Source organism: Lepidochelys olivacea (assembly GCF_965140295.1).
Source record: "Lepidochelys olivacea isolate rLepOli2 genome assembly, chromosome: 2".
In the NCBI taxonomy this organism is placed as follows: domain Eukaryota; kingdom Metazoa; phylum Chordata; order Testudines; family Cheloniidae; genus Lepidochelys; species Lepidochelys olivacea.
Window position 1 is genome coordinate 136,957,009 of NC_140412.1, and position 23,716 is coordinate 136,980,724.

General features: G+C 41.5%; 1 protein-coding gene across 1 annotated transcript in view; it reads left to right on the forward strand.

The window, feature by feature from the left end:
* The window catches only part of ANKH (ANKH inorganic pyrophosphate transport regulator), a 137,973-nt gene that overhangs the window by 70,699 nt on the left and 43,558 nt on the right, over positions 1 to 23,716 (forward strand). Inside the window, exons 3-7 of the mRNA XM_084619141.1 lie at positions 8,198 to 8,414; positions 17,358 to 17,476; positions 18,150 to 18,233; positions 21,098 to 21,268; positions 21,965 to 22,099. Of these exons, the coding sequence (XP_084475267.1) occupies positions 8,198 to 8,414; positions 17,358 to 17,476; positions 18,150 to 18,233; positions 21,098 to 21,268; positions 21,965 to 22,099 (726 nt within the window). The remainder of the gene's footprint in view (positions 1 to 8,197; positions 8,415 to 17,357; positions 17,477 to 18,149; positions 18,234 to 21,097; positions 21,269 to 21,964; positions 22,100 to 23,716) is intronic.

Consider the following 23,716-nt stretch of genomic DNA (forward strand, 5'->3'; position numbering starts at 1 on the left):
AGGGCACTGTCTTTTTGCATGAAAGACTCTTGTGTTAGTACATTTTGCTGCAGGTGCCACTACACATGCACTGGAGATTTGATGAAGGTTACACCCAAGTTTCTTGTCAAGCTGAGGAAGCCAGTTAAAATGACTAGGGTTTTTTTACATTTGTAAGGAGACTGAGCCCTACTAGTTGCTCTTTGGCACTGGAGACTTCTGAATGACACTATAAAAACCAAGACCTTGCTGATTCTGTGTGTATATTAAAGACAGCATGGCACTCTTCATAAGAGAAGATGGGGGGTTGTGTTTGCATGTCCTTGGCCAAAGTTTCACCTCCTCAGCTAATGTCATACTGTGCAAGGGCTTGCTGATTCGCTCCACAATGGACGTAACAGTATTTCAGTCGTGCTCTGGCTGAAAGATGCTATGTGTGTGTAAATTAGGGTTAATATAGACCCAAAACAAAATATCTCTCTCTTTCTCTCTCACTCACACACGGGTTGGACTACAGCCTTGCACTATATTTGTGACATGATATTTTGTATAATGAGCATAGTGTGAAGAGGAGAGTCAGTGAGGAGGGGATTTTCTTACTACTCATAATAAAAATGTTTAAGGAAAAAAAACTGGAAACAAAGCATGTGTTACCACTTGTGGAGAGGGAGAGTGACTGACTATCATTTTAAAAAAAATAACGAGGAGTCCTTGTGGCATCTTAGAGACTAACAGATTTATTTGGGTATAAGCTTTCGTGGGTTAGAACCCACTTCATCAGATGCATGGAGTAAAAATACAGGAGCAGGGAAATACATGAAAGGACGGGGGTTGCTTTACCAAGTATGAGGTCAGTCTAACGAGATAAATCAATTATGCATCTGATGAAGTAGGCTCTAACCACAAAAGCTTATGCCCAAATAAATTTGTTAGTCTCTAAGGTGCCACAAGGACTCCTTGTTATTTTTGCTGATACAGACTAACACGGCTATCATTCATTACCTCCCAATTGCTAAGAATGAAATGGCATAGGAGGAACAGTTATAACTTGCATGTTTTAAAACACTTGCCAAAAGAGGGTCACTCACTTATTTCAACCAAATATGTCTTGTACCTACACTGTGTGCATTGTCTGGAAAGTAATATCCTCTAGATCAGGGATCAGCAATGTTTGGCACGCGGCCCGCCATTAAGCCCCCTGGTGGGCTGGGCCGGTTTGTTAACCTGCCGCATCCGCAGGTTCAGCCGATCATGGCTCGCACTGGCCACGGTTCATTGCTCCAGGCCAATGGGGGCTGCGGGAAGCAGCAGACAGCACGTCCCTCGACCCACGCAGCCCCCATTGGCCTGGAGCGGCAAACCACGGCCAGGGGAGTCGCGATCAGCCGAACCTCCGGATGCGGCAAGTAAACTAACTGACCCGGCCTGCCAGGGGGCTTACCCTGGTGGGCTGCGTGCCAAACGTTGCCAATCCCTGCTCTAGATTGTATGAACCAGACCCTTAGCTGGTTCAAGGCAGTATAGCTCTACTGATGTCAAAGGACCAACACTGATTTTGCCAGCTGAGGGTCTGGCCCTAATTAGCTATTTGTAAAAGAAACCAAAATGCTAATGTCACCCCCACAGTACATCTAATCTTTTAGAAAGGTGATAAAATATTGGGACAGTATTCCTCCATGTGGCCCTCTGTCTGCACAACATGAAATCCAGGTAGTGCACAGTGAGTGATATGCAAATCCAAGGAGAAGTAGAAGGGAGAGGGGAAAATGCAGCTTTAATAAGCAAACTGTGAATGCAGAATGACACTAATAGTTGCCCACATGTTTTCTCTATGTTTATGTTATCAGGTGTCCTAGTAGGAACCAAAAAATAGAGGAAGTTTTCCTTATAATTTTGCCGTTCATGTTTCTATAACTAAACCACTATTGTGGTTTAATGTTTAACATATCTGACTGACAAAAGTGAATGAATTGTTTTAAATCAGTATCTCAGTTCTTTCACACCAGTATCTGTCCTGTGTAACTTCACTGATTTCACATATATTTTTCTACATAACATGGATTTTTAAGGCTGGATCAGTGTTGGACATGAATTGGTTGAGATTAAGGCTATCGACCATGTCAACAAAACTCAAGATTGTATAGACAGACCAACATCCATCAATGCTGCCTGGGATTTAACTTACTTTGGGGGCCAAAGTTAGTTCACTCTGTTTATAATGCGATTAATGCAAAGTTACAATCTCATCAATATAAGCAACTGTTCTGTAAGCAAGGAGTAAAGTGAGTTATCAGTGTGCAATATATTTTACAGGCCTGAGAATTACATTTATTTTATAAGTAGAAATTTAATACACAACCCATTCAACAAGGGTTGACTGTTCCCTGCAGACTGTTTACTGATGCATTCAGTTCATCAGCAGTTGGTATGATTAGGCTATTGTCTGTCAAAAATCACGTAAATATGAAAAATATAATAGGCCAAGTTCATAGCTTGTATACCTCCATTTAAATGAGTGTTACAAGGGTTAATTCTGCCCCGTCTGTCTATTGCCCACTTGAGGAACATGGTACTGTCATTTTCACAATTAATAGACATTTGACAAAGATGTGTCAGACAGGTAATGTGAAATTATGACATTCTTCTGCTATCATATGCTATGTGCCATGTATCAGGTACAGATTCATTTTTGGTAAGAGTTATAATAAATAATGGTGTGCCCTTCTATAGCTCCTTCCCTCTGAGCAACTGAAAGTGCTTGACAAATGTTAAGTATGTAAGCTTCAGAATATCCCTGTGAGGTACAAGAATCACTTCACCCAACAAAATACAGCAGCTATTTGAACAGTTCCAACTAACATTAGGCACCCTTTTAGGAAGAATATATCCAATTGATGCTTCAGGGAAAAAATTCAAGTGTAGAGTTTAATTAGTCAAGTTGAAATTTAGCTTGTACCTCAGGGTCAACAACTCTGCAGCTAAAAGGAGTGCCATGGGATCTTAAATTATAAGCGTGAGAGGAACTTGGTTTTATCATTTTTCCAGAAGACAGCAACCCCAACATCACAGTAGCTCCCAATATTGTACTGGGGCAAAGGTTCAGTAATGATGCAGGAGAGAAGAATGTCATCTGCTGAATTACCAGCGCATACACCAATGTGATATATGCCATCATGTGCCAGCAATGCCCCTCTGCCATGTACATTGGTCAAACTGGACAGTCTCTACGTAAAAGAATAAGTGGACACAAATCAGATGTCAAGAATTATAACATTCATACACCAGTCGGAGAACACTTCAATCTCTCTGGTCACGTGATTACAGACATGAAGTTGCTATATTACAACAAAAAAACTTCAAATCCAGACTCCAGCGAGAAACTGTTGAATTGGAATTCATTTGCAAATTGGATACAATTAACTTAGGCTTGAGTAGAGACTGGGAGTGGCTAAGTCATTATGCAAGGTAACCTATTTCCCCTTGTTTTTTTCTACCCCCCCCCCACGTTCTTGTTAAACCCTGGATTTGTGCTGGAAATGGCCCACCTTGATTATCATACACATTGTAAGGAGAGTGGTCACTTTAGATAAGCTATTACCAGCAGGAGAGTGGGGTGGGAGGAGGTATTTTTTCATGCTTTGTGTGCATATAAAAAGATCTTCTACACTTTCCACAGTATGCATCCGATTTAGTGAGCTGTAGCTCATGAAAGCTTATGCTCAAATAAATTGGTTAGGCTCTAAGGTGCCACAAGTACTCCTTTTCTTTTTGCGAATACAGACTAACACGGTTGTTACTCTGAAACCTGAATTACCAGCACCACTCCCTGAAGCATCTCTGTTTTCCTTGGAGGTGTTCCATCCAAATCTGGCAAGAAGAGATTTAAAAAATATACTAATTGACCAGTCATAAGCTAATGGAAAAGTAACTGAATGATGCATGATTTGTCAACCCTATGATAAGGGCCTTTGGCCCAGATTTTAGAAGCATTTAGGCATTGCTCCATTCAGGGTGCAACTCCTAACTGACTTTGGAGCCAAATTCTCATTTTTCAAAAATGAGAAGTGCCTAAGTCAGTTTTGAAAATGAGATGTAAGCTTCCAAGTCAGTTAAGCATTACAGTGCTGAGCAGAGCAAAGCCTAAATATCTTTGAAAAACTTATGTTTCATCTAACAAATAATGCTGATCTTTTTGGACACAGATTGTAACTTGGTTGGAACAAATATGGAACACAGATGCTGTTTGTTCAGTTTTGTCAATGGTTTTGTGTGCACAAAGCATGTACACAAACTGCAGTCAGTGATCCTTGGTTTATGACTTTTTGAAAAGGTAATGTAATTGCAGGAAATTAAATTGGAAGATTACCAAGTGCTTCCAGTGTTTGGCACGTCATGGAACCCAGCAAACATTTTTATCTTTCAAATGATGCACAGAATAAGCTCTCCAAGTTTCTGGGTTTTCACATTGATTTAAGGGTATCAAATATGACATGCAATCCACAAGGTTTGAAAGGGGTCATTGAATAGTTTGTCCATCCATCTCTGTAATGTGAAAATGGAAAAAGAAATTGCTGAGGCACATCAGTCAAAATGAGTGGTTTGTCTGGAGGAAGTTACTAAAACTAAGCAGCTAGTAGACCGTTACATTTATTGTAAGTTTTCTAAAGCGGTCTTCCACAGCAAAAACTTTTTCCAGTGCCTTGTTTATGGACATGACTGTTTCATGTCTAACCTTAGAGGGATTTCATCGTGTCAGTAAGCTGTTCCTCAGTAGGACAACTTAATGGCAACATTCCTCTAATAAAGTAGGGCTCCTTTACGCTACCTGGTGCACAGAGTGTGTAGTGGGGGGAATCCCATAGCAATTCAGGTGTGTTTCCTTAGTTGTAGTTTGTTTCCACAGAAAATGTCTGAGCTCAGTCTTATATGATGGGGGAGCAGAGTCCCACTCTAGAGTCACTCATCTTGTCCATTCCTAGTTATGTGGTAAATGGACACACAAAGTGATTATGGGCCAAATTCACCCCAAATTCAGTTGACTTCAGAGCTTCATCCAGGGTGAATTTTTGTACCCTATGTGTAATGAGGATTTTTCTGGGTCTGCTGGTTTCTTAGGCCATAGTTTTCTCGGCGATCATATTCTCGTTGGCATTTTATGGACCCATTTGGCTCAGATTGGATGGCTTTTTCCATCTAGGTAACCACTGACAGGCATGGGTCTCAACTGAATGCACAGACTCTCAGATAAACTGCTACCCTGTCGGTGATAGATTCATTACCCTCCTGCATAGGCCTTGACAACAAGTAGTAGTCCTAACAGGATGGAAGTGCCTGCTACCGTGAATTATGCCTAAAAATATATGCAGCTTTGTTTTCAAGTGACAGGATTAATTTAGGTTGCAGAGTGCCCTGAATGCTTTAGCGATTACTCTGAAAATTAGAACCACCAGACATAGTTTATTGCAAACAAAAGACAATGGGAGGGAAGAGAAGAATAAAAGTCAAATAATGCCCTTCAAAGAATGCAGTAGGCACCCTCTGTTGATTTCTATCTAAAAGTTGGAAATTTACCCTGTTACTAGCAGTGCTGGCAGAGGCATGGAAGGATCTGATTCTTGTTGAAGCGAAAGAAATTACTACTTTTGATAACCAGAACAATATACTTCACAAACATCATTTAAGCCTCCCACCAGCTCTGAAGGAGTATGTGGAAGAAGAGTATACTCACCACAGCTGTGCCTTCTTGTCATGAGCATGAGAGGAAAGACTTTATAAGTGAAAGCTTCACATTTTGTAGAAGTTATTTACTCTCCATGCTCACCAGGGAAGGCTTGTCCCTAGCAGGTAGGATTATTTCAGGTCATGCCCCAAGTCAGAAAAATTGCACTATAGGTGTGTTGTCAGTAGGCTATCCATATGACCAATAAGTCCTGAACTGCATTAATCACATCCCATAGGTATCCTCAGTCCATTAAGGAGACCCTACCAGCACCAATGTCTGCTGTTGCCCTGATGGAGTTCAGTGATTACGGTGCTTGCAAGAGATCTGCTTCATTCTGAGATTGGTTCCAACTGCACAGCACCATGCCCAGACTCTGTCTGGGAAGCTCAGCCCTTAAAGGCATAGCCCCTAATACCACTGTCCCATGTATAAGTGGCCAAGGTACAAGCTTAAAGCTCTGAAACAGTTTTAACATCCTTCCTTTTTTTATGCAGCTATTAGAGGGAATCATACAGGCTAAGGGCTTGACCCTTGTCATGGTGGATGGCTGCCACCAGTTTTTTCTACAGCATTCCTAAGTAGTAAGCAAATTATGTGTACAATGTTATGTACTCCTCCATGCCCAGGATGCCATCTTTTGGGGTTTTATTTACTCTGCAAGTTTAGATATAATTTGCACCCATGTCAAGTGCAGCACTTGCATTATGCAGGCCCAAGAAGAAGTTATGTGTAACAGTAGGAGGGAAGATCTTATGCATCTTACGCATGATGGGATAAGGTCATTGTCTGGGAGAAGAAGGACAAAGTAGAGCAAGAAGGCTGAAAAATATGGAACTTCATTTTTCCTGTTTAGTGCATAGTGTAGTGCAAGAGACCGTTTTGATGAGCATCAGGTATGGAGAACTTGCGGCAGTTTTATGTCATACTGGAGACACCGATTTAGTCTTAACATCAGCAAGTGGCAGTGAAGCATCTTACAGAGATGGAAAAGGAAAAAAATATTAGAGGCTAAATGCTGCCCTCCAACGTACAGAAACAACTTCTGTTGAAGCCAATGGGAGTTGCCTGCTTGTAGGTGCTTCACATAGAACTCTGATGTTGAAATGCTAAGACTTGAACTTAGTTACATTACGATATTCAAATTTAGATATTTTACCTTCAAACAAAGCTCAGTGCCAGGGGTGGTACATAAGTGGTAGACACTACAGTTTTGGAGTCAGGGGAGACTTAAAAGATGTTCCTGATTGGTCAGTTCTTTGTGGACCTCTCAGTATGTCTCATCTGTGACCCATAAGAACTAAATTCTTATGAAATCAAGTCATCATTCCATCCTTTGTGCTTTTTGAGTCTAATCATATTTTCACAATTTACTGAATACCTCAGGTGATTGATGGTATGGCAGTGAAGACCAAAACTGTGTCCTATTTAGTCGACACATTTGAAATGTGCTTGCTGTGAGCTTTTCCTGAGTTCTGAGGAAAATGTTATGGCATTTTTCTCTTGGTTCAATTTAGATATGAAGATAATCTGTTAAATTATTTGGAGATTTGAGCAGGAGGACACTTTTTTTTTCCCCCCTCAGTATCTGCAAGGTATTTGCTAGACTATTCAACATAAGAACAACTTGAAATATAGATATTTTGTGTTTCATTTTTATTTTTAATAAGCTGTGAGAATTTTGCTTAATCAAGGGGTGCAGGGTCTCAATCTTACTTTGAAACATGAAATTACATGGGCGGAAGACCAACATATTTGGCCACATGTACATTTGGCTATGTTTAATGAAAAACAACACCATTGTGTAGAATCAGGTACCTACTCATGGTCAACATGACTATAGCACAACTCCTTTTACAGTGAAATGGACTTTAAGCCCCAAGTAATTTCAATGCATTATAATGGACCAGCTGCAGTTCCAGTTTTGTATCTTTGGATATGGGTAAAAATTTCACTCTCCCATGCAAAAGGCAAACCTGGACTACATGTTTCTAAAGTCACACCTAAGTCCTCACATGGGACTTTTCGGCCTTCTGCACAGCGGTCAATTTCATATAGTAAAGTTGTTTAAAGTACTGCACTTCAGTATAAGGGGGTTCCATTTGATAACTTTAGAAACAAATTACTAATGTTTTATTTCATGAAACATTTTATGTATTTAAATCCTCTGTAGTTTCTTACTGGCCATTGTAAATTGGAACACTTGGTATCTGTCTCACCGTGCATATGTACAATAGAGCTGTGCAGCACAGTAAATTGAAGCCATAGAGAGTGGGAAAAGTTTTCGTATGCACTTTGCCAGTATTTATTTTGATGTTTCAGTCACTTTATATTTCTGCATGCAGGATCCAAAGAATGTCAAGTCAATACAGATCAAAAGAGGTTATGACTTAACTTTTGGTAAACTGTTGGTTTCTATGGGAACAAACTGCATCATATTTTTTTTTCCCAGACACTGTCTGCATTTTGAAGTATTCTTTCTTTTATGTATTTCAACAGGCCTTGAACAGGGGCATAGCAGCTGTTAAGGAAGATGCTGTGGAAATGCTGGCCAGCTACGGGCTGGCCTATTCCCTCATGAAGTTCTTCACAGGTCCAATGAGTGACTTCAAGAATGTGGGTCTGGTGTTTGTGAACAGCAAACGAGACAGGACCAAAGCAGTTTTGTGCATGGTTGTGGCTGGTGCGGTGGCTGCTGTATTTCATACCTTGATAGGTAAGCCTTTCTCACTATTTACTTACTGGTTGAAATTGCTTCCCCATCCCATCCCCCAGAGCTGCTTAACCTGCAGCTCTCCTCACACCTAGAAATGAAAACCTAGGAGGAACTATGAGATTGTCTTGTAGCTGGAGTTCTGCTTAGACTACAAAATTTTACTGTTTTAGAATGGTAGATTCCATCTGTAGTTCTTGCTCGTGCACAAATGCACACCACTACTACCAGTGTGTGATTGCTCAACTTACTGCTGGCCTATTTCAACCGTGTTTTGCAGTAGCACAGTTGTCAGGCTGGACCCACGTCATAGCACTGTCATACTGCTGTGCAGATGGGATTTGTCTGTGTAAATGGGTTTCACGGTTCTTTTCTGTAGCAGGCCATTCCAATGTGTTATAAGAAATGCTTTTTTTTTTCTTTCTTTCTTCAATTAGGACTTCTTAAGACCTTTGATAGATATTTACTTTGCCACCCACATCACAGTAGGAGCACCTTAGTATCTGTTCCCCCATGCCAGCCATTTCATAATGATAAACTGTGTAGTAAAAAGGATCAGACAGGCTGATTTAAAAATAACCAGCATTACCTTCTGTTAGCTGTAGTCAAAGCTTCATTGTCCATTTTTGGTGGATAGCTAAGCTCTTGCACCAGCTACTACAGACATCATGTCTTGCAAAACCCAGGAGCCACTGGCAAGCAAGACCAGGACCCTGACTGCACTATTGATCAGGGAGAATATACAAATAAACCTGGAGTTGGCTAGGAAGAAGTTAACAGTATTTGCAGATTTCTGCAAGACCCACCAAATGTGATACTGAACTGAGTATCAACCAGTATGATGGAATATTCAAGGCCGTGAAGGGTTAGTATCAGAGAACATTAGACCACAACCAAGAGCCTAGCAGAAATTGGACCTCATGTACCTTTAAGAGCTGTACCAGGCCTGGTGCCTCCAGACAACCTCCAACCCACTTCACAGAATGGAGACTGATGTAGCCCTTGTAACAAGGAAAATGATGAGGAGGAGACTGACCAGGAGGAAGAAAGTAAAGTCCCTGTAACAGGTATAGTGTTTGGTATTCCTTATATCTCTGTGCTGTCTGAGGGGAGGGATGGGGAAGGAATGCAGGGAGTGTGAATGGACTTGGGCACCCATGTGGGAGACTGCTGCTCTCTGGGAACTAGGCAGGTATTTGGTGGCAATATCTATCGCTGGATGTGGAGCTACAGAGGGTGGCCTGCACATGGGACCCATTGTTCATTGTCAGGCTGTCAGTTTCTCAACCACCACACACCCTGCAAGTCATCACAGAGGCCCTGCCCTTGTACTTATTGTACTTGCATAAGAGCCTTCTGGAAGAACAGATGTCCACTGATGTTATCTCCTGGCTTGGTGCCACCTTTTAATCATTCTTAGCAGCCCTATAACTCTTTAAACACACAGAAACAGGCACCCAGTGTTAAAGCACCTCGTGTTAAGACCATAGCCCCACATGTTAATTAAAAGGCTAATTTTACCCTTTGTTGTTGTTATGACAGTATGTAGGCAATGTGCTCATTGTCTGCAGTAGCCCTTTGCCAAGATCAACCTGTCACTAATTTAACAAGTTAAACCATCAATGAAATTAATTCATTGATCTCCCTGACATCCACAGGCCACCTCAATGTATGCGGGTGTCTCAGGATTTTGTACTGAAGATTATAAGCAGTCAGTGTTGTAAATCCGTATTCATTTGCAAGATCTGCCATAAGATTTCTTGGTTTGGATCTTTCCCCAGCCTTGACATGGTCTTTCAGTTGCCCACCTTGTCCAGTTTGTGTACCAGGTTGAACAGAGGGCAGTTTTACCAGCCGGGAAGAGTTCATTTTTCTGATCCATCTCATTTTGGTTTTAAGCCATATGGGTTCCTGCTGACTCACAGTATATGAGCCAGATTTCCAAGCTGAAGGCGATAGATTGATTGCTTCTTAGGTATGTGTGGGGCTTTTGGTCACAGATGGCTGTGGGTAGTCATTCCTGAACATGCTGGTTGAGTTACCCTAGGTTTGTTGAACTACAGAGCACTGCTGTGGTCTGAACCTCTTACACCCAATGTTTCCATTTTATGAAGAGGGAAAAAAAAGTCTGTCTGTATGTCAGACCTTAAAGTCCTGAGTGAAGGGGCTTCACTCAATCTTCCAACTGTTCATGGTGGCAAAATGTAAAATATTTTGTAATATTTTAACATGCGTATGCCTGAAAATATGAGAGGACCACCACTGAGAGTGGAGGAGGACCCAAGACAATGGCATTAGTCAGATTCCCAGCACTAAATGACTATGTGATGCTGCCAAGTTCCTTTTGAACATGTTTTAAAACCTGCTTATCCCTTTGTGACCCACAGATGCACAACCTCCGGAGGGGGAAGAACAGTAGGAGAAGGAGGAACCAAGTGACAGTCTGGCAGCTGGTCTTCAGCAGCTGTGAGATTGTCACATACCTCTTCTAGGAAGCAAAAGGCCCAGGATATTGATGCTCAAGAAATTAAAAAAATATATCTAGACTGCAGTGAGATTCTCTGTTGTAGTCTGTAGGTGAAGAACAAGGGAGGATGACATGTTTGTCCTTCATGGAGTGTGAGACTCAACTACGGAAGAGCAAAATACCCAAGGGAAGAAGAGAAGAGTCTTGTTCTTGGCTGAGAAGAGTCAGCGGGAAGAAGACAACAAGTGACTGTGGAGGAGGAAATGCCCAGTGGCAGCTATGATTGAGTCTACCAGCAACACTCAGGCAGAACTGATGAAGAGCAACACCCACTCCTTTACAATGCCAAACCAGACTGCTTCAACCCCATGACTCATACTTGCTTCTCCACCAGGATCTCCTTTCTAGCCCTTCACATTAGCCACAGGAATCCTCTATGTGGGTGTCTAACTGAGCCAAACAATCCAGACTCATGTCTGCAAGCTGTGTGTATCTTGTATTTACACCTCCCACCCCCCCAATCACCATAGTATGACAGCCTCACCAACAATTTTCATAACACACCCTGGGCAAGTAATATGAGGAATTGAGAAAGTCAGTGACTTGGCCAGGATCACCCAGAAAAATGATGTCAGAGGTGGGAATTGAAACCACATTTCCTTCCCACTTAAAGTCCCAGTCTAGTGCCTTGGCCACAAAACCATCCTTCCACTGGCCATTTCAGTTTAGAGCTAGACATTGAAATGTGTGCTTTGTTCCTTATCCTGTGATGTTTTGGGGTCAGCTGCCACCACTAGTTAATTGAAGTATAACTTTGTGGGAAGTCTGTTACATCTCCGGGCATAAACAAGCTGTGACTTACTTCTGAGTATTTTGTAGGAGTAGCATTGGGAAGGAACAGTGTGCTGTGAGGGAAGGAATATAATATAGCAGAGATCTCATTTATTGCATGCATACAAAAATTTGCTACATCTTACCAATATTAAACTTGTCAGAGAAAGGGATTCATTTATATTACAATTCTCCATTTTATCGGATGTTTGGCAGCTGTTCTGTACTAACTGGGACCTGTTTAATACTAGCCCCAGGATCGGTCATTCTGCATCTTTCTCTTTGCTGTAGACACAATAGCACAATTCATCACTTATCAGCAGAGCTCTGCAAATCTGCGGATATCCGTGTTTGCGGATCGGATGCCGATACAAATTTTGTATCCATGCAGGACTCTACGTATCAGGGTTTCCTGTTTTGGTCCTGGCTGCCATTTAATTCACCCTTTCTCAGCAGGAGTTTCAAGATGCTGGAATAACACTCTGGCCATTTCTTTTCAATTGAATATATATGTTACATTTGCCATTGCTGAAGTTCTAGGAATGACGGAAACCAGCAGTAGCTTTGGAGGTGCAGCTAAAGTCATAGTCCCTGTGACTAAGTAAACACTTCTACATCCCCTTCCTCTTGAAAATGTACACTACCACCATTTTGCTCCTGGTGAGGCAGTAGATGAAGTGTCACTTGTCAGCTCCAACACAAAGCAGTTGGAACTTCAGCAGCCAGGCTAACAGATGGCAGGCTGAATCCAGTAGAAGCTCATAGCAATGCTATTCGTTTTCCACTGTGATTGCAGACACGGGCCCCTATCCTGCAAGCACCTGCACAGGTGAGTGGCTTTACATTTGTTAATAGTTCCCCTGGTCTCCATGGGACTAATCACATGCATAGTGACTCATGCATGAAGGATCAAGGGCCTGGTTTCCAGCTAACACGGTCAATAGTTGTTCGTGCCAAAAAATATAGTGGTGTGAATGAAGGTTAACTGCGCCATTTTTGTGGTCAGTCAAGTTCTAAAAATGCCCACCTGACTAGCTGATACCAAATGTTCTGCCATCTGTAGCACAGAGGAGAGGGGAACACTGATCTGACCATGAGTCAGGTTATCCAGGTTCTTCTGATCTTAGTTTTCGTAGACTTCTGGTGGGATTCTTGTTCTAATCGCCTAGCCTATCATTAAAGTAATCATCATCTGTGCCTACTTTGCAGGGGGTGATAAGACAGAACTCCTTAAAAAGGGTATAATGCATTGACATCCTGAGGTGGATGTTGCTGTAGCAGTAGCTAACATTAACAATTTACATTTCTGCTAATTAACTTAGTCATTTTCTCCTCAACAACATAGTCACAAAGCAGAGAAGGAATGGAATGAGCCCAGACTCAAATTTGGTGTATTTTTCGGCCAGTTAAAACTAATCTTACTTTAAAACTGGAACAGCTATATTTGGAGTGTTATGAGGCATTAAGCTGTCTGAGAAATTATCATAAACATACAGGTAAGGGTAGCCTAAAATCCCTCCTTTACCTGTAAGGGGTTAAGACGCTCAAATAACCTGGTTGGCGCCTGGCCAAAAGGACCAATAAGAAAAGAAGATACTTTCAAATCTGGGTGGTGGGGGGAGGTTTTGTTTGTGCTCTTTGTTGTGCTCTCTCGGGACAGAGAGAGGGACCAGGCAGGAAAAAACATCTCCTAAAACCTACCTGAAATAAGCATCTAAGATTACAAAAATTGTAAGTAAAGCAAGGAAATGCGTTAGATTATCTCTTGTTTTAGCTTGTGAATTTTCCCTATGCTAAGAGGGAGGTTTATTCCTGTTTTTGGAACTTTGAAGTTGAGCCTAGAGGGGAATCTTCTGTTTTAAATCTTTTTATTACCCTGTAAAATTACCTTCCATCCTGATTTTACAGAGGTGCTTCTTTTACTGTTTTTTTATAATAAAGTTCTTCTTTTAAGAACCTGATTGATTTTAGTGTGCTAAAGATAAAGGGTCTGGTCTGTACTTTTATTAAAGGCAAATGGTTAGTATATTATTCTCAAGCCTCTCCAGGAAAGGGTGTGAAGGGGCTTGGGGGAATATTTTGCAGAAATAGAGATTCCAAGTGGCCCTTTTCCCTGGATGTTTGTCTAAGTCACTTGGTGGTGGCAGCAATACCGTCCAAGGACAAAGAAAGGATTTGTGCCTTGGGGAAGTTTTAACCTAAGCTGGTAGAAATAAGCTTAGGGGGTCTTTCATGCAGGTCCCCACATCTGTATCCCCGAGTTCAGAGTTGGGAGGGAACACTGACAGAAATCCTCAGGCATTTCCAGATTTTGAAGAGTTCAAGTAATACAGTGTTCCAACTTTGTGGCACATCTACCTGATGACAAGAAGCACAGTTTTTCATTTCACAAGTCTACAAGAACAGTTTATTTTTAAAATTGACATCAAAGTAGGAAGATGGACTATATCCAGAGAATTCATCATTTAATCCAAAGTCGCCTGTGATATTTTTCCAATAGAGCTAATATTTACATGTGTGGCTTTGTCTGAACATCAACGCTAGCACCTCCTGGAAGGGTTCTTTTTGTTTCCTTCATGACACAAGAGCATCATGCAGGATAGTGGATGACCCCAGAACGACTAACAGTGGTGCCATTTATTTAAGACTCTGCTGTCATTAATACAGTTTATGCATGGGTCAGCCAAGCTCCAAGAGCGTATTCAGTTGTGCATTTGTTTCAGGGATGTCAAGTGTGTGGGCTACTGGTTGGAGTTTTATAGAAGCAACCATAGGGAAGATGTTCCATTTATATGCATGATATTCCGCTAGTCAGATAAATCCAATAGTGGAAAATGCCTATCTTTATGACTCTGAACAGACTCATATAAGAAAGAGCCAAGCTAGAGTTTTTACTTAAATGCAAGCAGCAAGACCAAACTGTAAACATATGAAAGTGAATCTTGAGAAATAGTATGAGTTATCACAGGAGAACAAAACAGGCTGCTGTATTATTAATTTTTATATTGTTCTTCATAAGTACAGCTGGCTTGCCAAGGTTACATTCTAATTCATCAGAGATTGCTTTATTCACATTTGAGAGAGACATGCCTGAATACTTATGAGTAAGTCTTACCCGAGAGCAGCCTGCTTATCCTCTAAGGATGAAAACCGCTTTTTAGCAACATCACCAAAAGTGTGTGTCACCTTTCACTTACATGTGGAAATCAGGTTAACTGTTTTAAAGCTAATGTTAAGCTTAGCTGTTATGATTTCAACAACGTCAAAAATTCAGTAGGTTTTTGTCTAACGTCAAGGGATTTCAGTGCTTGTAAAACATGCCAGATTGAGAGCCCTGGAGAGTGAAGCGCTGTGTCCAGGGAATAGGTCCTTTTTGGGCAGAAGCTGTACAAGCCTCTGCCAATGTGCTCCAACCATGTGTTGGAGGGAACATTTCCAGGAGTCAGGCTGGTTCCGTCTCCATGCTCATCCAGTCCTTGGCCACTAATCGAGGTTTCTGTGACAGTGCTTTTTTTTAATCCCTATATCTTTCAGAGCCAAAAAGGTTGCTCTACTGTCTGCTTTTATGGAGGTGTGGGGGGGGGAGAGGGCTGAGAAAACGGAGAGCATCTCTGATGAATGCGCTCTCCATTCTCAGTTGCTCATGGAAGCCCCTCTACAAGAAGTGGGTTCACAGGACACAAAGGGTGCAAAGGGCAGGAAGGGACAGGGTCAAGAGGATATTTGTCCCTGTAAGGAACTTAACACCCTGTAGCTCCTGCGAGAGTTTTAGCTGTCTTACTACATGGTTTTAGTCCACAGAGTTGAGGCACAGGTGTGGATGGAACCTAACACAGACCTCACAGAATCTGAGCGTAATGAAATATGTTCTTCACGTCTCTTCCAAAGTTGCACAAGCTCATTAAGTCCGTTTTTATTTTAGGGAACAGACATGAGGTGCTGCTCTGCAATGAGAGCAACAGTGTTCAAAGAAATTGTAAACATGTGTAGGTAGCACACACTGTTTACAAAGTATTGAGTGAAAAGTTAAGTGGACACATAGATATTTGTTTTTTTTAAAATAGCCACAGCTGATATCAGTTGATATGTGAAAATTATTGCAAAATGAATATTTTAAGAAAAGGAACTGAGGTGACCGCCAGGACTCAGGAAGTAAGGTTTGAGTTCTATTTTACAGGATGGTTCCCTGATACTATTCAAAAGGCAATTAAGCTGATTGTTTGGGAGTGACACTAAGTACAGCTTGGAGATTACTAGGGTGATCTGACCGTCTGCAAGCCTGGCCATAATATAGATAGCAGAAATTTAGTAAGGACTAGAAAACCAGTATAAAATGGAGGTTTTATTTGTTTATCTTGCTTTGTGTTTTCCCAGCCTTCTGGTAGAAATATGTTGCCCCCCATTCCTGTTTCTATCATTAGATCTAGTTGTCATTACTTGCCCATCGTTTTAGAAGAGTGTTATAATGAGTAATAAACCTTTCTTTGAATCCCCTAACCTTGTGACTGTGTTATCACTCAGTAATTGCAAAACAATGCTGGACTCAGTTCCTCTGACTGGCCTCAAACATTGTTCTATATTACATATAACACTAGTGCCTTAAGCCCTTCAGCAAAACTGAGGTTTTGTGGCAGTGTAAGCAAATTCCCTACCTTCTTGAGTAACCTGCCAGTTCCATTAGGATAGCTGGTTTTAGGCTAGAACAAAGCTGGATGGGACCACCAGTATTAACACACATGGATCGGATAATATAAGCAAATGTATAAGGTATGTGACATGCTGCTAAGTATCTATGTATATCTTTTGTAATATAGTGAAGTGTGTCCAAACAAAATTGCAATAATAGCATGACTTGTCAACTTTAACGTTCTTTTAACAGTTTTTTTAAAAATGAAAGGTTATACATCTTTATAGTGGTTTTTAATAGTTATTGGGATTTATTTTTCTTTTCACAACCTGTAATGTCAGGATCTAGTACTGAGGGTCCAGCTATATTGGCCTTATATGAAAAGGAAGTTGTCGCATTCCTCTAAAATTGTGAAATTCAAAGCTACTTTAACTAACTTCTTAAAAATAGCTTTTACCTAAGGATGAACCAGGACTAGAAACAAGTGCATTGCCCACTGAAAAGCAGGAATTGCACAGTTTCCAGTAGCACAGATAATCCATTTCTAGCCTTGTGATATATTAGCCCTTAAACCATGGAAGGAAAGTGGCAGCCACCTGAGGCTGCCCCAGAGGTTTTGCAATGTTAAAACAAGTGTCGGTAGAAATGATTAGCAGACAAGGTAAACGGGAAGCCATCACATGGCCATAAATGCGGTTTGTTGCATGCCTTTATAAGTTATCATGTGATTTCACTGTTTTGTACATGTTTTACAGGTAATATTATCGGTGTTATATGATACTATGTGTTTTATAAACTTCTAAGAATACTTATAAGCTTATTCTCTAATATGTACCTGCAAAATACATTGAAAGGCTGTATTCGTAAGACACTACAAAAATCCCTGATTAGGAAGAGAAGGTGGGATTTTCAGAAGTGCCTAGAGCTTAGATGCCTAACACACACAGGTGCTTTTGAACATCCCAGCCAGAATCTGTCAGTTTAACCAAATTATTTTTTTGCTATTCTTTTATTTCTGCAGCATATAGCGATTTGGGGTATTATATTATTAACAAGCTGCACCATGTGGATGAATCAGTGGGAAGTAAAACTAGAAGGGCCTTCCTTTATCTTGCTGCCTTCCCTTTTATGGATGCCATGGTGAGTGTCTGACTCAGAACTGAATTTTAATTGTCACTTCTCTCTGATGTTCCCAGCTTATAAAACCCAACTATTTGACAGGTATTTGGAGGTGCATTAAAGGAGAGCTTGCCCACGCAAATAATTCCTCTGCTCTGTTAAAGATTTTGCAGATGATGCTACTGATGTATACCTGCACCCCAGTCACTTTCTCCAAATAACTAAGTATGAAAAGAAGTGGCATCAGTGAGTTACTTTTTAAAGGCAGGATTTTGTTGCAATATTCAGTATACCCATTGGCCAGTGAGATCAGAGCTACATTTTGTACACAGTGAAAGCTGGTGAATAAAAAGAAAACCTATTACTTGGATTTGTTAGAACTCTAACTCCACCCCTACACCAGGAATAAAGACTGCTTCTCATTACTGTATTCCCTTCTCAGCAGCTACTGTACAGTCATTTAAACCGATCCTCGCTCTCAGCCCTGGCAAAGAGTTAAAAGCTACAGTTTCTTCTCTGGGTTATTGGCCTAGATTTGTTCAGATTCACATGGGAGGCTGACTCAGATGTAGGAAAGAGTTTCATAAATGGTTTGTGTAAAGTTTAGCTGTAAGAAAGTAGCCAGGGTCTAAACCTGAACCTAATAGATGTATCCATGTTAGTCATTTTCTAAACAAAGTTCTGTCCTTTACAGGCTTGGACCCATGCTGGCATTCTGTTGAAACACAAACACAGTTTCCTTGTGGGATGTGCCTCCATCTCAGATGTCATAGCTCAGGTAATGACTCATCTCAACAACAGTTGTGCCTGCTGCACTATGGGCCAGATCATGGCCCACGATATGGAGCTCTATAGCTGTTCTAAACAAGCATTTGAGGTTTCCCCCGGCACGTCAAAACTTCTCACTGGCTTACAACCTGCTTTACGCCTTCCTCCCAGCATGCTGGCGGAGGTGGGGTTGTACCTGGAGCGTGCTGTACTTTGGCAGTCCACACTGCATAGAGGCCCCTTGGTGGCAGTTGTAGCTGAGGCTGCTTTCGCTTCCACACAAGTCAGGTATCTCCAGGAATGGGGAACCAGGATAGCTTGGTTTAATGCAATGTCCCACTGCAGCTATGCCCTTCCTGAAAGGACAGGAGTTCAGTGAAACACAATGGCTACCACATGTTCCAGGATTAAGTACCTTTATACAAATGTAAGTAAAGATTTTAAGCTCTTTGGGGGAGGGACTGTCTTTTACCATATTTTGTAAAGCACCTAGCATAATAGGGCTGAAATCCTGAGTGGGGCCTCGAGACTATATGACAATAGAAATACATATTTGATTCCTCAGTTCTCCCTTCATCCCTCAGCTATGCACTTGTTGATTAACTTGGTGAAATTCCAGCCATACTGCAATAACATATGCTGTCTCCTGAGCGTGAGGACAGCTCAGCAAGCAATATTCTTGTTAAAGGCCCTGAATGTTTCATGTTGAAAACTGCAGTCAGAATTTAGCTGAACCACTTTGGTGCTGCAGTGCATTATTAGGAAGGGTCCTGCATTGTTTCAACTTCCATTACCTGAGTGATGTGTTAAACGTATGTTCCCTTCATTCTGCACTTTACTAGACATCCATTGTGGAAAGTCATTTAAATTCATGTTTGATATCAAGTACCAATATTGCGGTTCTCATTTTTAAAGCGCTTAAACTTTTACACAAATTTAGCTTCACAGCACCGGGTACCTAGGCCAGTCCTTGTCATCCTCATTTAGTGGTGAGGGAGGTGAAGGCAGAGACGGAGCATGTGACTTGTGCAAGGTCAGAGGGAATCAGAATTCAAGAGCTCTGGGCTCCGAATCCTTCATTCAGTTCTCTAGGTCACCTTCCCTCTATTAAGTAAAAACAATTGTATGTTGAAGGGTTAAACCTTGTGGTCTGTTACCCTATGATAGATACTCATTTTTGCACTGTATACCACGTAGAGCAAAATCTCTGCAATTAATATAAGTTAGAAGTAATTATAACAAGCTAACTTAATACCAAAGAAATCCACTTAATGGGTCTGACTCTCATCTCACTCTAGAGTGACCCTGAAAGTCAGTGGTATAAAATGGTGGTATGAAAACAGAATATAGCCTGCTAGGCCTCATTCTCCATGGTTTTGCATCTTGTCTAGTCATTCAGACCTGAACAAAGAGATTATAATACCACCATCTTAATCTGGCAGTGTTTTAGATACATACACTTTGCGCAAGGGCAAGTTGACTAAACAAGGTGTAAGGCTATTGAAAATGAAGTCCACAATATCTCCTCTTTCCATAGCAGAATACGTATGGGACAAGAGCATTTCCAGAAGGGCAAAATCTCTTACCACTGGACTTCCCTGCATCAGTTGACACTAGCAAAGTGAACATAAGCAGTAGTAACACCTGTTTAATAAGAATTTTGTTACCCGTAGTCCTGAAGATGTGATTGATGGTTTTGGTCCTGAGCGTTTAATTCTTTCCTCTCTTGAGCACTTTCTGGATGAGCAACTTTATTGAAAAAATTTCCTATGTAGCATCCTAAATCAATTGTTTTGCAATCCTCCTATAAACAGCATTACCAGCCTTGTAAATACAGGTATTTTATTTCTTTTTAAAGCAAGACATACACTAGGTGTAATCACTGTCTGCACACAATATAAAACCAATGAGAGAAGGATGTATTTAGTACCTCAGAACTATGTATTTAGTAAGCAAACCCAACACCATGTGTTCGTTCAGAACTCACTGTAGTCCCAGCCCCTGCCAATAGAGTCATTTTCAGTTCTTTCATTCACAGAACCCCACATTAAGCAGGCTTCCCAATTTTCCCCATTGGAAACATCTGGAATTTAACTGGGATGCTCAGGCTCTGTGATAAATGTGAAAGAGTTAAAGTTATTATCTTAAATGCTAAAATCCAGGAAGTGTAATGGGGTTGATTCTCACCATAATCGGCTGTATTCCTGGGATTTGGTATTCAGTATTAAAGTTTACCAGTTAGAATTATGCCAAGGCTGAGCCCTGGTAGTCCAAGAGAAAGCCCAGCTATCTTACTTGAAGCCAGTGCAAAGTTAGAATTGAAGTGGGATTTCCTTCTAACCACTGAGTTTTAAATACTGAAAAATCATATTTGACTTTCTTAAAGAGTCAAAGAAGTCAGTGTTGTTCTTTTTAATCTGACTTTCAAAAAAGAGACACTTAGAAATTGATATTGTAAGCATACCCACTATCAAAAAGGGTCAACACCATGTGGAATTGGTTAGGCTGCTGGCCCCCTGGAACTTACTACCAACACCAAGAGTAAATACATGCAAACATACTCATCCTTGTGGTTGCCTGTCCTGCACCTGACCCCGTTACCAGTACTTTGTCCACCTATAGCCTGGTGTCAAATCTTGAATGTGAATTCTCTGGGACAAGGACTGTCTTTGTTCTACTCGTTTGTACAGCGCCTCCTGCAGTGGGGAGCTAATCCCTGACTAGGGCCTCTGGGCACTTCCACAATGTAGTCTGCATCAGTGTGGCAGTGTCAGAGATCGATTGGTCTTGGGTACAACAGGAAATACTGGGCCCTTTATTTAAAATGGAAAACCCCTAACCTGTCTACTTTTTTTTTCTTCTTTTCTCTTTTAGGTTGTTTTTGTAGCCATTCTGCTTCACAGTCACTTGGAATGCAAAGAGCCTCTCCTTATCCCAATCTTATCCTTGTACATGGGAGCACTGGTCCGATGTACCACCTTATGCCTGGGCTACTACAGGAATATACACGACATTATTCCTGACAGCAGTGGGCCTGAGATGGGGGTATGTCTTGATGCCTGGTAGGACTTACTGTGCAATCAGGTTAGCTAGTATTGATGAGGATTGTAAGCTCTCTGTCCCTCAGGAAAAAAAGCACATAACACTTAGTTTCAAACGTACCCTTGTGCATACCAATTCAATGACCATGTACATGGCAGCTAACCGACAGTCTCCTGTGTGAGAGCGGTACAGCGTATCCTTATGTCAGTACCTCTGTGGCTGTGCTAAGCATATTCCCGCAAATGTTATATTAGTATTTAGGATCATCGGCACAGCAAATGCTACAAGGATGACATTGGAAACTGACATTCTGAGAGATTCCTCCCTGTGCGAGGAAGCTATGTGTCAGAACACCTCTTTTTTTTTTTTTTCCCTTGAATGTCTTGCAGTAATTCACAAATCCCTCAGTGCAGATCAATGCCTTTATAACCGGTTGCCAGGACAAATTATGCAAATACCTTGTACATCAATTATTCAGATCTAGTAGGGCTGTTAAGAATGCACAGCTACCTTTAATTCTGTATTGCTAATGTGGGAGATTGCATTTTCATGTGGCATTCCTCTCTTAGGCTCTGGCGTGCTTTTGAATTTGGTGAGTCAGCTGATGGGTGGGAAAAGTGAGAAAAATCCTTTGGTTGTGCTTTTGGTTCTGTCCTGCCTATTTGTTTCAAAAGGGACTTTGTTTCTCTTACGCTTCAGGGAGATGCTACAATTAGGAAGATGCTGAGTTTTTGGTGGCCTTTGGCATTAATTTTGGCAACTCAGCGAATCAGTAGACCCATTGTCAACCTTTTTGTGTCCCGGGACCTGGGCGGCAGCTCTGCAGCCACAGAGGTATGTGAATCCCTGGGAAGCTGGGTGCCATTCTGTACTGAAATGTTTCATCGTTGTACTGCATTCCACACACAAAAGAAGTCTTCCTTGCTTACGTTCGCTAAGGAAGCAGGGTGTTCATTCCCATCCATATAAAGCACCTCCTGGTGTGTTTTCCCCTCATCTGTAGGAACAGGGGAAAGTGGTCTCAAATGCAAATGCTAAGTGATCATTTTTCCCAGGATGCTAAAAGCAAGCAGAAGACATTGGCCTAATTTCTGCCTCTTAACATGAAGCCTCTTGTCCTTTGGTCAGCCCTCTTGTCCCACTTACATCCCACTCTAAACAATGTCTTATCAAATGCATCATGGGACCACAGATTCCATTCAAGTATCCTGGGGTTTCAAGATTTGCATAGTGATGGGCAATGCAAACCCCAGAGCCTGGTGAATGCAGGATAGTTGTCTGGGGTCTCATTCCCCATTGTGTTGCTTCTTGCGTATTTATTTACAGCTGTGCAAAGCGATGTGATGCATTACCATCAGGACTTGTTAACTTTTTTGCAAGGTTGTAAGTGACTGTATGAGAGATAAGGCATGGAAGAATCAGGCCCCTAGCTGGGATGTGAGTGCGTGGGTTGTTTCACATACGCATACGTACATACCTGCCTACCTCTTGGGCACTTTCTAAACTGGTTGAAGTAGGGTCCCAAAGGCGAGTTCTTGGGTCCGTTGTCCCAAAGATGTGTCCTGCTTAACATCTTGAAGGTACCAGTCCTTTTGTCTCTGTTAAGTGCTCACTTTCTGAAATACTCATCAGAGGTGCAATTCAAGCAGTCCACAGAGGCACTGGTTTCTTGTAACTACAACACAAAATCCTGTGCTTACAGAAACTGTGCATCTTTATATGGTCCTTCCCCCATTTAAATCACTGGGATTTTTGCCATTGATTTCAATGGGAGGAGGATTAGGGTTTTTTGTGATTTCCTTTCCTTTTTTCCAATAAGGGGGAAAAAAACCTAGGAAACTAAATGCAGACTCCTACCTTTCTGAAATGTGAAGGATTTACAGAAAGTCCTAATGTTAAGGTTTTCACAGACATAGTAACATGGCCCTGTTGGACATATATATTGGTGGGATAAATCCCATGACTGGAATATTGGTATAGAGGGGTATAGCTTGTTCAGGAAGGACGGGGGAGGGGGGTGGGAGGGAAAGGAATGAGGTATCGCTGTATACATCAAGAATATATATACGTTTTCTGAGATCCAGAAGGAGGTGAGAGGAAGACCAGTTGAAAGTTTCTGGGTGAAGATGAAAGGGGAAAAGAAACATGAATGATGTCATGGTAGGGGTCTACTATAGATGAAAATCGGAAGGAGAGGTGGATGTTATAAGGACAAGGAGGTGGATGTAATAAGGACAAGAAACAGATTCTATGTTCCTTGTGCACCCAGTGGGTTTTCCATGAAATCAAGTCATGCAGGATTAGCCCCATAAGCCTTTTCTGATTCCTCTTTTAGGAGACCAAAACACTGAGGATATGTCTACGCAGCAAAGGAAAACCTGCAGCTGGCCCATGTCAGCTGACTCAGGCTTGCGGGACTCGGGCTGCGGGGCTGTTTTCACTGCAGCGTAG